General features: G+C 41.4%; 1 protein-coding gene across 1 annotated transcript in view; it reads right to left on the bottom strand.

The window, feature by feature from the left end:
* LOC149445518 (autism susceptibility gene 2 protein homolog) overlaps positions 1-15,121 on the bottom strand; it is a gene marked incomplete at its 5' end in the record, with an annotated part of 92,777 nt that extends 77,656 nt beyond the window's left edge. Inside the window, one exon of the mRNA XM_089653647.1 lies at positions 14,963-15,121. Coding sequence (XP_089509773.1) covers positions 14,963-15,121 — 159 coding nt within the window. The remainder of the gene's footprint in view (positions 1-14,962) is intronic.
* Between the last annotated feature and the right edge of the window lie 1,047 nt (positions 15,122-16,168).

Raw genomic sequence — 16,168 nt, 5'->3', positions numbered from 1 at the left:
CCCAAATTTGGGGTTGTCCCCAGAATAGTAATAAAGGGAAACCTTGCAATGGCGACACTAGTTCTGGTGACCAGGGGGTTCCCAAGAAATTCCCTCAATTTGCAGGGATTTCCTTATTTCCTGTTTGGTTACAGGACAGGAAGTGAAGGGAAATGTCCCCAATAAATTTGCCTATAGTTCTACTTGTTAATGGTGCAAAGCACACTGGCAAATCCACCAAGGAATATCTCAAAAAGAAGACCGAGGGGTTATGTACTGGCCTAGTCAAAGCCTTGATTTTTTTTTTTTCCCCCTCAATGAAATGTTGTAAGGGAGATTTGAAACAGGCAGTTCATGCAAGGAAACCCACGAACTTTGCAACCAAAAGGAATTTTGCACCAAAAAGTGGTAAAAAATTTTAGAGTGTGGCGAGTATTTCCACACAATTCCTATAATACATTTTTGTCACACAGGGCCAACACCAGATAGATGCCAAAAGTGTACTAACCTTTTCCATAGTAGATCATTACATCTATTAGAATTTTTATTGAGCAAATGATTGAAAAGGAAAATGTTTACTTTAAGTATATCACCTTTACCTGTGGCCACGGTGTACTTCATTGACCTGCTTTATGGAATTACCAGGAAAACATCTGATCTTTACTCAAAGTGTGGAAACCTACAGCAACCACTCAAGATTCCTGTTTACTGAAGCCAGATTAAGAAAAGGTGCTTACAATTACTATAGAATTGCGTAAATATACCAACTCAATCAAAAAAAGCAGATGAGCTGTCTATAGCACCCAGATACTATATTTCAGAAAAGAAAAGCTTAATTCTGATTTTATAGTCCACAGTCCTATCTTCAATTACTGCAGCTTTGATTAAAGTGGAATTTCCACTATTTGCAGCCAAATTAAGATAGTACCTACATTTTTTTTTTTAAATACGTTCCCATTCACATAGCAGAACAGAAAAACCAAAATTGGCGCTTATGTTAAGTGCTTTTTATTTGCTTAAAAATCCTACCTAGCTTTCTTCTACATACTGTTAAAGAGAAAGCCGAGGAGCCAATTTACCATAATTAACCTTATAATTTCCGTACTGGCAGATCCCATTATCAGTTGTAAACTGAATTTGACCAACACTTTATCCTAACAAAGGGTTAAAGTAACTACACTTGAAAGGATGGTTTGTCCATATTTTTGACATAACTATTGTAATATGTTGGAGGGTCTCTTCAGAAAAAGCTAGTCATGCTGATGTTTTATCTTCCATACTTTTGAGTCACTGCACCCTGGGTCAAGCGCAAAGTATACTTGTTCCTTGTCAGAGACTAAAATGTATTGCAGCCCAGAACAGCCAGGCAAACAAATTTCAGGAAGAGGCCAGCAGCAGCCAACACATTTCTCGCAGGATTAAAGGTGATCCAACCACTGACTATACCAAGAGGTGGCAATTAAAGACTTACCAAAATCAATGTTGCATGTGTGCTACGCATAAATCACAGTGAATATTAAAATATAAAAAAAAAAAAGTGTCCTTTGATGAGAGTTGTCAGTTACTGTTCTCAGATTACCTCACACAGAATCTGCTAATTATCTATATTTCCAGTTCCTAGCCATTTGGTAATTAACTACCAAAAACACAAGAAATGGCATGCATTTATTCGTATTAACATTCAAAAACAGGAAACGTGACATTAAATAAAAATGTCTTAATCCTTTGGAAGATCCGCTGAATGTTAAACCAGAATATGCAGAAAATGTGGATGTCATTGTTAAAGAGCACTTGCTCTGTAGATGTGATCGATTTTACACAAGGTTTGTACAAAATAGAACAGAACTGGGAAGTATTTTCTAAAGCGGGGGGTTGGCAACCCCCCCAGTAGAGTCCTCTGCCACCCCTTTCCCCCATAGCAGTGATCTCTGGCTGGGGATTGCAATTTTTCTGTCCCTCCTCCATTGCCCCAAGGCAGCTGCCTAAGCAGCCTTATGCCTGCGCCCAGCATGCATCTGCCTTAGGGCGCCAGAAAAATCCCAATCCCCAGCCACTTGCTGGGAGTTCGGATTTTTAAAATACTTGCTGTCCGATGATCCCCTTTATTGTCCTCCTGGAGCAACTGGAAGCTAGCATTTAATCCTCGCCCTCCCACCAGCATACAGCTGCTGCAGGAAGAAAATCCAGGGGATCGGTTCTAGTAGATACCTCCCCCGCTGTCCCTCCTGACCTTGTTCCCCCTTTTTTCTGACCCTTCCCCCAAGTGTTCCACTGTCCACTGCCCTGCTGACCGACGCCATCCAGCTTTAAAGAGGTAGGCCAAGTTTTTATTTCTACAGTGACATTTGTTTTATTATAATTTTGCTAAATTTTCCTTGCCATTTAGTTAGGCTTTGCTAGTTTATTTTTAATATGGCGCTGAACCCTGGAGATCTTTGATTCCTTTCATGTTGTCCAGGTAGATCTCCACCTTTCAAAAACCCCCCACACCCCACAAACACACACCTTTATCCTTTAGTCTAAAACTCCTAAAAATAGCAGAAGGGTGTGAGGGGCACCAATACCTGCAACTCCTAGTCAGATGGTATTTGATGATATCACTACTGTACTGCTTGCTGGAGAAAAATCTGAGCTGCACGAGTTCCTAATGCGTACGCTTTATTTCATTCATTCTGGGGAACCTGTTCTTTCTGCACCTTTCCCGCAGCTTCTTAAAGATTTCCATATTGGACATCAGTGGAGCAGTTCTGACATGAGGATTAAAAGCCCTGCTTCTTTACCAAAATGGTGACAACACACCTGCTATTTTTTTTATCCCGATCTTATAGTATACATCTCTGGCACACAGCACAGCCCTGTTTGGCTGGGTGGGAGACCGACACTTTCTCTATTTGTCCTTCTGCCAGCAGGGAGACCGTGACAACGCAGCAGAGACATATGAGCTCATCTCTATCACTCTGCTCTCTCCTCCAAATCAGCATATCCCTTTTTAGTGTATGAGAGCTGACTGGCTGTTTGTGCTGACTCTACTGCTCCAAGTCTGAGCCATGCTGTACGGTGGACTATAAGAAACTGATACAAAGCCAAATTTAAATACTTACACCTCGTGTTAGACCATTAAACGTTGTGTGTTGTGGTGGGTTTTTTTCTTCTATTAAATAGCTGCATTGATTTGTGCCTTTGATATCTGCATGGAGTTATGCTTTGAGCCTGGCACTGAAGACAATAAAATGGTTACACTGTATAGAGAAATCTACTTCAGAGCATGGAGTCTTGTGAAGCCCAGACATGGATCAAGGTTCACAGATCTGCACTAGAGTGACAGAGGACAAGTAAAACCTATTATCTCCTCTGTCTTCATGTATCTTTAATGTCAGTTGAAGGAAAACAGTGCTGAAGTGTAAGTAGAAGCGAGGGATTGAGTTTCACAGCATCTCATGTTCGCCGTTTTCCGTTTCAAACACTCAGATCTAACTAGCACAGGAAAGTATAATGTGTATGGTGGTCTAAGTGCAGAAAGATCAGGGATACATCTGGATATCCTGTTTGAAGGATACAATGTTTCTTGCATAAGGCTAGGATGATGGTCATATTTACTACAACCAGTGCACAGCACTAAAGGGAATGCAGAATCCTGACAATTTTCTTTCCACGAAGACATTAACTGATATTGCAAACCTGTATAAATTAAATGAAAAAGGAAAGAATTTCACATAGAAGAGCTAATAAAATGTGGTTTAAAAAAGGTATAGTCCCCCTTCACAAAAATTAAATAAATGCACTAACAAAGTAAAAATAAAAAAAAGTGCATTTATTGGTTTTTAATGCTTGCAGCGCATTGCAACTGCAATCAGAGCATTGTGTTGATATCACTGCACTTGTGCCAGCTTGATCTACAGTGCATTGTAAAAGTAGATGGCGTAGCAATCAGAATTTGTTCCAGTGCACACCAACTCAGCATGTTGGTGTAAATTGAAATCAAAGACATAAGGCAAATTGCCTTGGTTACAAAGCCCAACGCTGCTGATGTGAATAGCCTCAGACAGTGGTTCTATCCCTTCACCATTCTATTCAAAGTTAAATAAAAATCGATGGCCAGAGTCCTACTCAAAGTGGCCCTGACCAACTACTTGTAAGAAGTGGTCTCAGTGAGAAATTGTATCTAAAAGTAACTTTTAGCTGGCCTTTTGTGTCATGGGAGCAGATTAAAAAGAAAAAAAGAAACCTGAAGGACCAGTTATCCAGGATGATATGGGGGGGGACACTATTGGTCTTCATTCAGGATATGTTGCCATGACAACCTAACCCATTGTTGGATAACTGTATGACCAAGCAAAGTCTTATAACATTGTAAGATCCTAGAGGGTAGGAACTGATGTGAATGTACAATATATACAGTATGTAAAGTGCTGCGTAAATTGTTGGCGCTATAACTATTAAATTGTAGTGTAGACAAGAGCGAGATTTCTCCATCAGCTCCTTACACAGCGGCTTTTGCACAACGCTTGAATTTTCATCCCACACCACAAACAAATTGTGTAAATAGCATCAGACCAGTCATATTGGAGTATTAGTCACATGGCTGTGTTTAAAGCTTTATGAAGAACTGTCAAATCTCATTGCATTCACCCTAAAGTCATTAAAAAAAAAATAAAGATTCTTATCCTGATACTCTAGCCTTGAGAACTGGGAAGCCATCTCGAAAACTAAAAAAACCCCCAAAAAATTGCATGCAAGTACAATAACAAAAATCATTATTGACCCTCTTGTTAGAGACTGGTTTACTGTACTAACCCATAAAAACCCAATGTTTGGTAAACTGGGATGTGACACGCAGTTAAATAATAAGCAGCTTTAAGCCTGTTACTGTGTCATCACGATATGTTTTTAATGGACTGACTTTCTTGGACAAATCTGGCTGCCAAAGACCAGAGTGGCATGTGCTGCCCAAACAGTTTGTGTTCCAGCTCTGTACTGTAAAGGCACTGCAACAGGTGTGAGAAACATGGCCGCTCCAATGTGCTCTTGGGTTGCAGTGAACAGATTAAGTGGATTGTCACCTTGTAGCACATGTGTAACTAACTGGCAAAATTAGCCCTCTTGAGGTCTGCCCACATACTTACAATCTTGAGATAGGGTTACCAGAGGATCCCGGAATAACACAGGTCTAGCATTAGTGAATATTGAAGCGCATGTAATTAAAATTTAGACATGCACAAAAATAACACTCATTTTATGAACATCTGTTGCCAATATTTCTTAACTTCTTATGTTCCTGGAAAAGCTTTCTCAAAAAGTAAAAAAAAAAAAAAAAAAAAAAAAAAAAAAAAAAGGAGTCAACCAAGTTCATGTGTACCAATTATATCATGTGATATATTAATACCACTAAACGGATGTTGGCTAAAATAAAAGGGAAGAGGACACACAAAAAAGCCAACAACGTTCACCAGATCAGTGCCATCTTGCCTTTGGCATATATATTATTTTTATTTTTGACAGAGCTCTGTCATACTTTATATACTTCAAACAGTTTGGCTGTAACTACAGAATACTACAAAAATTAGAAAAGAAAAAGCTCCCAACAAAAACCACATATGTAGCCAATATTTATGACTGAATAATATTTTGCGGTGTTCCCCAAGTTGTACATTACGTAGCAGAAAATATTAAACTGAAATTTCGTGCAGACACACTCCACCAACACTAGGAAAGAAAAGATGGCTGCAGAAAACTCCAATCTAAACATGGTCAGCTGAACAAGGCAAAACATTCCTAAAGGTTTATTGCTCATGTGGGTGGAACAAATCTTCATTGGAGACAAAAGACAAAGCTGAGGAAGTATTACCTCTAAAGGCACCATTCAACTACAGCAATGTCTAAAGGCCCATTCAAACCAATTTAAGGTGCGGTGCATTAAGACAGGAAGGAACAGAATGCCCAACTTGCAAAAACAACAAAAAAAAGAAAAAAGAAAAAAAAAATGGGGGGGGGGTACTATTTCTTGAAGGATACCACAACATCTCTTGGCATGATACATTGGAGTACCATTTAGAATGAAGCCACTGCATTCCTCCAAAGCATGTAACAAACAGCCTGCAACTCAATAGTGCAAGTGGCCTCAATTGTTTTGTCTTTATCTGTTCAGGTACCATATGTAGGCCTATTCAGTAAAACTGAGATATCAATATTAGTACCATCTTATCCTTCCTATTACAACAGCTCTATCTTCCGACTATTTATTTACAACAACGTACAGGGTATAGAGGCCTCACGTGGGTCTCGGGGTGCTCTTAAACAATTGTGAGGATCTAAGACCTTTATATCCACTCTTCAACGCCGACTTAACCACCAATGGCTATCTACGCAATGACAAACTCCACATGAAAAAAGAAAATCAGTGCAGAGCACTCTACATTTCAAGGGAACAGGAGTACAGTAGTAGGAGTAGAGAGGTCTTGCAACCTTGGAACATATGCAGCTTTCTTCTTCTTGTTCTACATAGTATCACAGCTCTAGTTAGAGTTTACAATATGTACAACATTTTACATAAACGTCTGTCTGCTAAGAAACAAAAATACTATCCAGGTCCCATAAATACATTTGAATTACTTTGCAGTTTTTGATGAAAGTGGCACATTCCAATCACCTATTTCCTGAGTGCTAAGTGAGTGAATCGCATGACAATGAAGTGACACTTTTAGGGGGAGTTACGCACACCAAGTATACTAGACTATGGTTGACATGGTTACAGTGGTGGTGTCATGGTTGGTATGGTTACCTTAAGGCCATTCACACATGTAGTGCAGGAAAGCAGCAATCCCTGTGCGTTTCCCTCACCGCACTTGAATCCGCTGCGGGCGTCCAAGTTAATGACACCCCAAATGCATTGCAATTTCAGTGCAGATTGCCCACACTGAATCGCACGGTACAAAACGACCATGCAATGTGGATGTGGTGCAACTCCAACAAAGTTTCCTGCAGTTCTTTGGTGCGATTTGAGCACACTGAAACTGAATGGGCTCAAATCACAGGAATGCAATGTGATTCACATGCGGTTCATAGTGTGAACCCAGGCTCAAGTGTGCATTCACAAGTGTGTGGTGTGAATTGAAGCTCCATTTCCACAGCTAATTGACAAAGTAGTTCAGTGAGTCAGGTTTAGATCTGGATTTTATACTGGTCACAACTGATTACATGTGCAATTTAGAAGCGTTCCCATAGTCAATTACCCCAAATTTGCACCTGAGCCAGACTGCACTGCTTAGAAAACTGCCAGGACTTTTTCAATTCACAAACATGTGAACAGCCACAATAGAAACCAATGTTATTTCACGTCATGCAAATTGTATGTGGTTCAAAAATGCATCCAATTTTCATATATGTGAACTGGCTGTAAAGGCTTTGAAATGCAGATGGGGGAAGAAAAAAAAACAAAACAAAAAAAATGCTTTAATATTAAATAAAAAATGGCCTCTGCAGCATTTTATTTTTTTTAAAACCAGAAGACAAAATTTAAAACCAAAATTAATCAAAAGTATTTTTTTTTTAAACATCCCTACTTACAATGAAAGCACATTGCTTTCTTATTAGGACTAAAAACATTGCTGGTGCTAAATAAAACTACTCCAATTAAACCACATTTGATGTTTTTGAAAAGGCGGTAGGGAAGGTTACAGCCATTTCCAGGTCATGCCCCTGGTGTCACAATCAATTCTGACAAGAACCAGGCCTGCTAGAGCTAAAGAAAATTAGAAACCCACGCGGACCTCTGACATCTATTGGAAGGCTATGGAAATTATGCATATGTTAATTAGGGGAAAGTAACGGTCGCCAGCGCAAGCATAGAATTTTGGAAGTATATGAGAATATCACATATCTTTCTGAACCGAGCATTATTTTAAAGGGCTGCTTATAATATCAATGCTTCTCATACAGGAAGAAGTTATTCCCGAGAAGAGGCAGTTCATTTGTACCTGCCTATGTAGCAGATTCTGCAGAAAGGGCAGAGAAACACAAGTGGCATTGTATCTCTGGGATTGCATACTGACACCCCTGTACAAAAGCATGTGAAAAAGGAGTTTTTTTTTTTTTTTTTTTAACAAATCCCAGAGTCTGCCTTTTATGCAGTCAATGGTTAGAAAACAAAAAGGCAGACATGGACAGGTTGCTTCTGGCAACAGACCAGTCTTTCATACACCCTTTTTTATATATAATGCATCTGATGTATTATTTAAAAAGGAGAGAAGAAAAGGCCAGAGCCTACGAATCTGCTAGGAAGCCGTCGTTTTGCTGCATATCATTTTTAAGTGACTCCGTGGCTCTCAATGTCTGCCAGAACATAACATTGTGCTATAAAACTGCTACACCTCAGCTCCCAAGGACATTAAATCCTTGTAAAAATGCCTGCATTTTAAGCAGCCGATATTTCAGTGTGCTGGGCTCTACTTCCCCTGGGAGAAGATAGAAATGATGGGAAGACGTAAAATGCATAAACCAAACATAGTTATCACATTATATTTTGGGAGGTGATCAGACTGTTCCAAACATGGAATTGAAAACTCAGCAGCATGAAATGAAAGAAAGCTAGAGAGCAAGGCTGCACTTCCAAGGTGTCAGTGTTATATGGGATAGGCTGATTTACATCAGCAGAGGGCAGAAATAGGTCAATACACTTGCCACACTGGAAATAAGATATGACCAATAGGCTTTGAAAGTTAAATAGGGACCTGAAAGTGAAGATTGGTTAACCTATGGAGAAGATCAAAAAAACATTGAGCCCCCATTCACACTAGGTCAGGCATTGCGCACACAATTGTTTTGTGTTGTATTTCAAGCATAGGACAGCCCATTAATTTCAATTGGCTGTTGTAGGGGCAACAAAGACGCCTATGCACCTTTCTGAGCTTTGCTCTTAAAAACATGAGTCTTGCTTGCCATGTTTGGGGTGTCATTAGCAATAAATGCCAACATTTTGAGAACATGAACAAATACACATGCTTGCATGGATTCAAGAGCTACACCAGTGTGAAGGCAGACCAAGTGTGCCTGAACAGCTTTATTTTTGTCTGGTATATCAGTGTGCCTAGGGCTAGGCTTACAGCCTTAATGCTGTATATCCGATTTGTGAGATCTAGAGCATTGCTGCCACTGACTGCTAGTCTCAGAAGATTTGGGGTGACATCACTACTGAGCTGCTCCCCGTTGTCTTTGCTGGAGGGCTCTTACATGAGGAAGAAAAATCCCATCTCTACACAAAAATGACAGTACAGAACAAGCCATAGTAAGTTAGCAATGAGAAGGCTACTAGGATCAACATGACAACCAGGCAAGCAGAATTTTAAGAAAGAAGGTCAGCATACATCCTCTCAGAACAAGCTTCCTTTTAAATGGTGGAAGTAAAAATCAAAAGTAAAATGATGAAACTAACAAAGGAATCGATTAACAGACGATATCTAATGTCTTCAGACCCTGGGAGCCCATGCTGCTTCTGGATTTGAAGGACACACCACATTCCACCATGCAGGATGTCATGGTGATCACTGGTGAGGTTAGAAAAGTGACTATTCTATGCTGAAAAGATCAATTTCATGTCTTTTTATGAGACAGGTAAACTACCAATCTGTTTCCTGCATAAGCACATTACTGCATGATGCAATTACAGCACCTTAATCTGTTAAATAGAACACATCCAAGGACATGACTATCAGATTTCATAGTTACATTGCTTTGACGGTTTCTGGAAGGGGCTCTAGTTTGTTTATGTCTGGTTTCAGTCACAAGCACGATTTCCTGCAGAAAACATAAAAATTTTAAAAAGCAGCACAAAAGATCAACAATGAAGTGCCATCCCATAGAAAACACTTCAATTTCACTTTGCTGAAAAGTCAGGTCACACAAGTTGAATTTTGATTTTCATCACCAAAAAGTAGAAAGAACCAGCCTCTCTACTTAATTCTTTATACTGCACATAAGAGAACATGGCTGGTAACCATAGGCAAAAAGAAATCATCCTGTAAAATACTTATAAGGCTCCATGCACACTGTCCTATAAAACAAAAAAAAAAAAAAAAAAAAGGGGGGGGTGCTAAAAGACCAATCTTAAACACTAGTACAAAAACCACTTAAAATTAGGTCCCCCCAGCACTGGTGAATTTTTTTAAGCCAGTGTGCATGGAGCCTACATGAGCATCAGTGACAGATGCAACTTCTGCAGTAGCTCATTACCACCTTATGACGCAAAATGTACCAATCCTGGCAATGCACTTGTGTATCTTGATTGCCAAGGAATCCTATTGCAAAGCCTGATCAGACCACAGCTCCTTCAAGGCTTCTCATGTTCAAATGACTAGCTGTGAAAAACCCTCAAAAGCTGAAGGCCAGAGAACTAAATGTTCATTCAATTGAGATATGTTCCTTGCTGGCTGTATGGCCATGATAGGCATGTACACCAGCAAGTACCTTTCAGCACACAGAACCTGTCACAGGATATACTTACTCTTTACCTAGAATACAGAAAGAAAGATCGGCATCCCCTGGGTCAGTTAATGCTTTTCAGTAAACAAACAAAATCTCTATGTGCATACGCCTGCTAACTTACATTCAGAAATACTTGTTCTCTGAATTTAACAGCAAAAGCAGCTTGGCACATGTAAAGAGTATTGGCACCCTATCAGCTAGCACATATTAGTACCCACCCTTAGTGTCAGACTCCAAACATTTCTAGTGGCCAGCTAATAGCATTTTATCTCTTAGATTGCAAGCTCCAAGGGGTAGGGCCCTCCGAACCCGCTTGTATTGAACCGTATTGTCTCCCCTTATATTATAAAGCACTGGACACACTGTTTGCGCTATATGACTCCTGTATAATAATAATATTCCTGATCCTTGATTGGAATACGTTTTCTTATAATAATTTTCCCAAACAAAACTGAATTCACCTGAAGATCCCTTGTAGCTGCTTGGAAAAGCCAGTGGCTGTTGGGTTTAAACACAAGGGTCTAGGGCATCAGACATGACATGCAACGAAGCGTGCTGTGACCATGCATTTTCAATGAAGTGCAATCTTAAAATAAAATTCAAACATCCCATTAAAAAACAAAACAAGCCAGCAGATCAGTTCTTTTTACAGCATGGCACATGACAACATGCTCCGTTTGAATGCAATTGTTTATGCAGTAATGGCCTTGAAAAATGTAGTGTAACATGAAATCTGTGAATGAGCCCTCAGAGGACATATCCTGGCAGATGATTATAACAGTGTAGTCTTAGTTATGTACGATTTACGCTTGTCCCACAATCAAATTGTAACTGCACTTTAGAGGGTCAGAGGTGACTGGATATCTGTCAGTTGTGGTCTGTCAACTGATTGCTCTTACACATTGTTTCCCACCTTCTGAAGGCTCAATGTGTGAGATCAGTTAACAGAACAGCAAATGTATATGTTAAGGACTTGTAATGACATGTACCTTACTGCTTTTTGTGTTCTGGATTCCATTTCTGTGCACCTTCCACAATAAACACAGCTGTCTTCAAAATCCAGCAGAATATGTGAAACCATTTGTCAGACATCAATGCGACCATACCTCATCAAGATCACTAGATTAATCAAAGCTAAAACCCGAACAGTACCGGGCTTGCTGACTGCTGCAGATATCTTTTTTTGTAATGAATATTTGGTAAAGTGAAAAGTCCCATACAATGCACAGCCTTGCCAAGATTTTTTTATGAGGAAATTCAGTTAGTTGCCATTAAGAATATACTTTGACTGGAATGAGCAGACAGACGGCCAGGGCAGAACAGTAATCCCCCATGTAGACCATAGCAAACTGTTCTTCAGGTTTATTTCTCCAACACAGAAGGATCAATTGTGATTTAACCTCAACCCTACAAAATCTGGTTATGTCCATCTAGTGGAAGACTGTGTCCTTTATTCTCTTTTATTAGTTCATGCAGGGAGACTATTATTACATACCATAACAATTAGATCATATGAAGCAAAGTATATAATGTGTTTATCCTTTATTAGGAAGCCTAAGTCGCCATTACAAATCAGCTATTTCCCCCCAAAATGTCAAACACATGTGTGCTGAACTCCACTGAGCATAGGATGGAGTTTCCATATTCTCTCCAGCAAGTGAAAACTATGGGGAACAACTGCAGAACAGGCCATTCCAGAGACAGAGGCAGCCAGTCAATAGCTGGATGGATAAGTGATGGGCAGAACCTCTGCATAAATGCAGCAAAATCTAGAAGCTACTTGGCTGTGCGCTAGAAGGGTTAACATGTTCAGTCCCAGCTCAGAGACTGCTACTAGGCTTTTCTACCTTCTAACTGCTCAGATCTGGTTTTAACTTTTCCCAAACAACCCAGGGATGTTTCCAGGCTTATCTTCTTCTATGCCAAGCAGCTGTCCAAATCCTTATAGCCGAACACATGCAAATCCAGGCTGCAGGGATTTGGGAAACTGACATTTGTCCTCATTAATTACCCCACAGACAATTACTTAAAAAGAAAGCACCATGCATCTTCCTATACCCAGAGAACAAACAGATTGGTGGAAAACATCACAATATGGGAAATCAGTAATTACAGTGTATTGCATTTAATTCACAACAAGCCTCCAATGCACACAGCCCCATGGGGGATAGTTATCAATCTTGCCACACAGCAAGGTAATGTGAAAGGAGAGAATGTGACAAATGTGACAAGGAGTATTATTAGATCACAGCTTGATTTATAAATGCAATCCTCTGCGGGTTAAAGTAGCCCCTTGCCAATAGAACACCAATCCCAGTCCATTTTCTAATTGTGCACGTTTGGGTGGTAAAAAAATAAAAACTGGTCTCAGATCTTTGAATAAAAAGGGTCTCAAATGTGTCGCACGGCTGCATAACTGTCAAAGTTTGCAGCCACATGGGATGCAGACAAATAGACACCACCACGGCCAATTTTTTCCAATCGGGACATGGTTGGATCCTCAAATGTTTTTAAGTTGCTTGATAAATCTATCACTGTGATGCAGAGTGCTGTGGGAATGGTAATGTCCACAAGGCTTCAAATTGAGCCAGGATCTAAAATGGCAACACAAGGATACAAGATACAACACTGGTGATTAGCCAGAGCTCTGGATAAAATCTATGTAAAAGCCAGATCTATTTCCTAATAAGCGCTCTGTGAGACCCTGAAGTGCCCAGAGGAGCCAGTCTCTTCTAGAGCGGGGTCGGGGAAAGACGATCGCCCCACATGTCACATCTGTCAGTAAATCAAGCCTTGAGTTATTGCCTGTGACAGGTGAACTGTAAGCTACTAATTATTCCTTGCTGGGTAATCTGCACAGGAGAGGGGATATAAAGAGATTAGCAGTGCCGGCTAAAAGAGGATCAGTTTAACCTCTTCAATGCCAAAGCATCCCAGCCCGCTCTTCAAATTACCATTCGGAACAAATACATTCAAAGACCAGTTGGAAAATCATCTTTAAATATAAATACTGAATTTGAGGCTATAGCAATGCCAAATTTCCACTTCCATAAATATTGCTGATTCCAGATAAAGACTGACATTAATCAAAGATGAAGGTTTTACAAGGGCAAAAGCAACTTGAATTTGCATCACCCATGGTATAATTTTCTTTCTTCATGCATGATGCACAGTATGATCTGAACAAATCCAAGTGTACAAATTTACTAAAGCCCGCGTCTATACCACCAGTACCTGAATCATCCAGTTCTTCCACAGAAGGAAGGATTTTCAACCACGCATTCATGTAAAGCACAGTAATGTGTACACAGTATAGACTGCTAAATATTGTTCTAAGCTTGCAATCTATACCCTCGCGGTTTTGTTCCATAGCCAGCACTTATGGAATAAATTAACCGTACATCTCACGACATCAACAGTTCATAAGTAAATAAGATTCCGGGAGAAGCAAGAATATAACAGCTCACATACCACACGGTGTATGTAATGCTTGCATGCGGGAGACTTTACGGATTGGATTTCCATCTCATGTGAAGGTAGAAAATGTTGTGCTCATACAGCTTTAGAGGAAGAAGGTGAGAGGTGTCAGTGTATCCGATATCAATCAGTGCACTGAGCCAGCATGACCACTTAATGGCAGCAGACGGCACAGAGTGAGTGAGCAATCACACAATGCCCCGGACTGCCTCCCATTAAAAAAAAATATACTGACAATTGTGCTGGAAAAAAAAGATATTTTTTTTAAATTTTTTTACACACATTCATACTAATGGAAGGGCAAGATACAACCCCACGGAATGTCAAATAAGAAGTACTGGGTATATGTTGCATATACAGGACGCCGTCATTGCGCCTAATATTATTCATCCCATAAGGGGTTAAGCCAGCCGACTGTGTGCCAAGCCAGTGTTGTTCCCTTCATCTGGAGCGATGACACCGACAGCCCGTTTCTGATGTGCCAACCCACTAACCCCTGGAAACCCGCCAGGGAGCGTCTGGCCGGTCAACAGGATTCTATTAAATTAGTCACATCCCCGGGGACGGACTTTTTTTATGCCAAGAAAACAAAAAAAAAAAAAAAAAAAAAAAAAAAAAAAACACGACTTTTTAAAAGGAAAGTCAGAGGTTTATCTGAAAAAAACAAAAAACACAAAAACAAACTGATGGGGGTTCTATTATTGGCAGAGATCTGATAGTGCTTGATAGGGGAACATCAGATTTCTGGAAACAATGACAGCTGTGTTAGGTATAGATTTTATACACACACACAGCTCTATGTATATGGAGGGATGATACAAAGGAAGGGAGCTGGTATTAGAAGAGGGTCAGGGTTTGCTCCATGCTGGGCACAGGCAGGGATTGATGACAGCACTGAAGCCATGTTCGGGGAAGTTGGGGTCCCTCGATGACAGCACAGTTGGGGTCCCCCCTGCACACACCGGCCGATCCCAGCACTCCATGGCTCCTCGTAGAAGACACGGCGATCGGCTCCCCCGCACGGACTTACCCGCTCGGAGGTCCGCCTTGCTGTAATAATCCACAATGGTATCCCGGAGAATGGGAGAAATCCGCAATAATAAATCCGCCCAGAGAAGAAGAAGAGGAGCCCTCCGCGGGTAATCCCGCCCGCTGTACATCCACATCCAAACTTGCCGTCTCCGCTCGGCTAATCCACACAGCCCCGGCTTGTCGGCTGACAGTCCACGCAGCACTAGACATATCCCAGAGCCCGGCCTTCGGTCCTCTAGGTGTGTAGACGCTCCTCCATGCTCCCCGGTGCGGCGCCCAGTGCGGGATCTCCGGCGAATGCTAGACGTGCCGCTCTCTGCGAGCTGCTAAAAGGGAAGAGCACACGGCGCCAGGCCGGACCAATCCAGCCCAGAGAACGTGATGCGCGCACACTGGGGGGAGGCAGGCATGAGCAGTGTGAGGAGAGGCTGAGCCTCCTGTGTGATGATTAACCACTCCTGGTTTGGACGGTGTGTGCGCTCTCATGCGGGCTCTCTGCTACTTACATCATCTCCGACACTAGCAGTGCTGACGCCACCTGACTGCCTATCTCCTCTGTCAACTCACTTCAAGCACAACTCCACTCTCACCGACATACAGAATATTGCCCTTCTACATATAAAACAGATACTGTCACTGCAATCCTTCCTCCCTCTCACCATTCCCTCCCTCACACTATTCTATCCAATCCTTCCTCCCTCTCACTATTCCCTTCAATCCCTCCTCACACTATTCCCTCCCTCTCACTATTCCCTCCAATCCTTCCTCCCTCACACTATTCCCTCCCCTCACTATTCCCTCCAATCCTTCCCCCCTCACACTATTCCCTCCAATCCTTCCCCCCTCACACTATTCCCTCCAATCCTTCCCCCCTCACACTATTCCCTCCCCTCAATATTCCCTCCAATCCTTCCCCCCTCACACTATTCCCTCCCCTCAATATTCCCTCCAATCCTTCCCCCCTCACACTATTCCCTCCCCTCAATATTCCCTCCAATCCTTTCCCCCTCACACTATTCCCTCCCTCTTATTATTCTCTCCAATCCTTCCTCCCTCCCTCACACTATTCCCTCCCCTCAATATTCCCTCCAATCCTTCCCCCCCTCTCACTATTCCCTCCAATCCTCCCTCCCTCACACTATTCCCTCCAATCCTTCCCCCCTGCACACTTTTCCCTCCCCTCACTATTTCCTCCAATCCTTCC

The sequence above is a fragment of the Staurois parvus genome, unplaced genomic scaffold (assembly GCF_062004578.1).
Source record: "Staurois parvus isolate SC_StPar_1 unplaced genomic scaffold, SC_StPar_1.0 ptg000719l, whole genome shotgun sequence".
Lineage (NCBI taxonomy): Eukaryota > Metazoa > Chordata > Amphibia > Anura > Ranidae > Staurois > Staurois parvus.
This window is presented reverse-complemented; position numbering and strand designations above follow the sequence as displayed.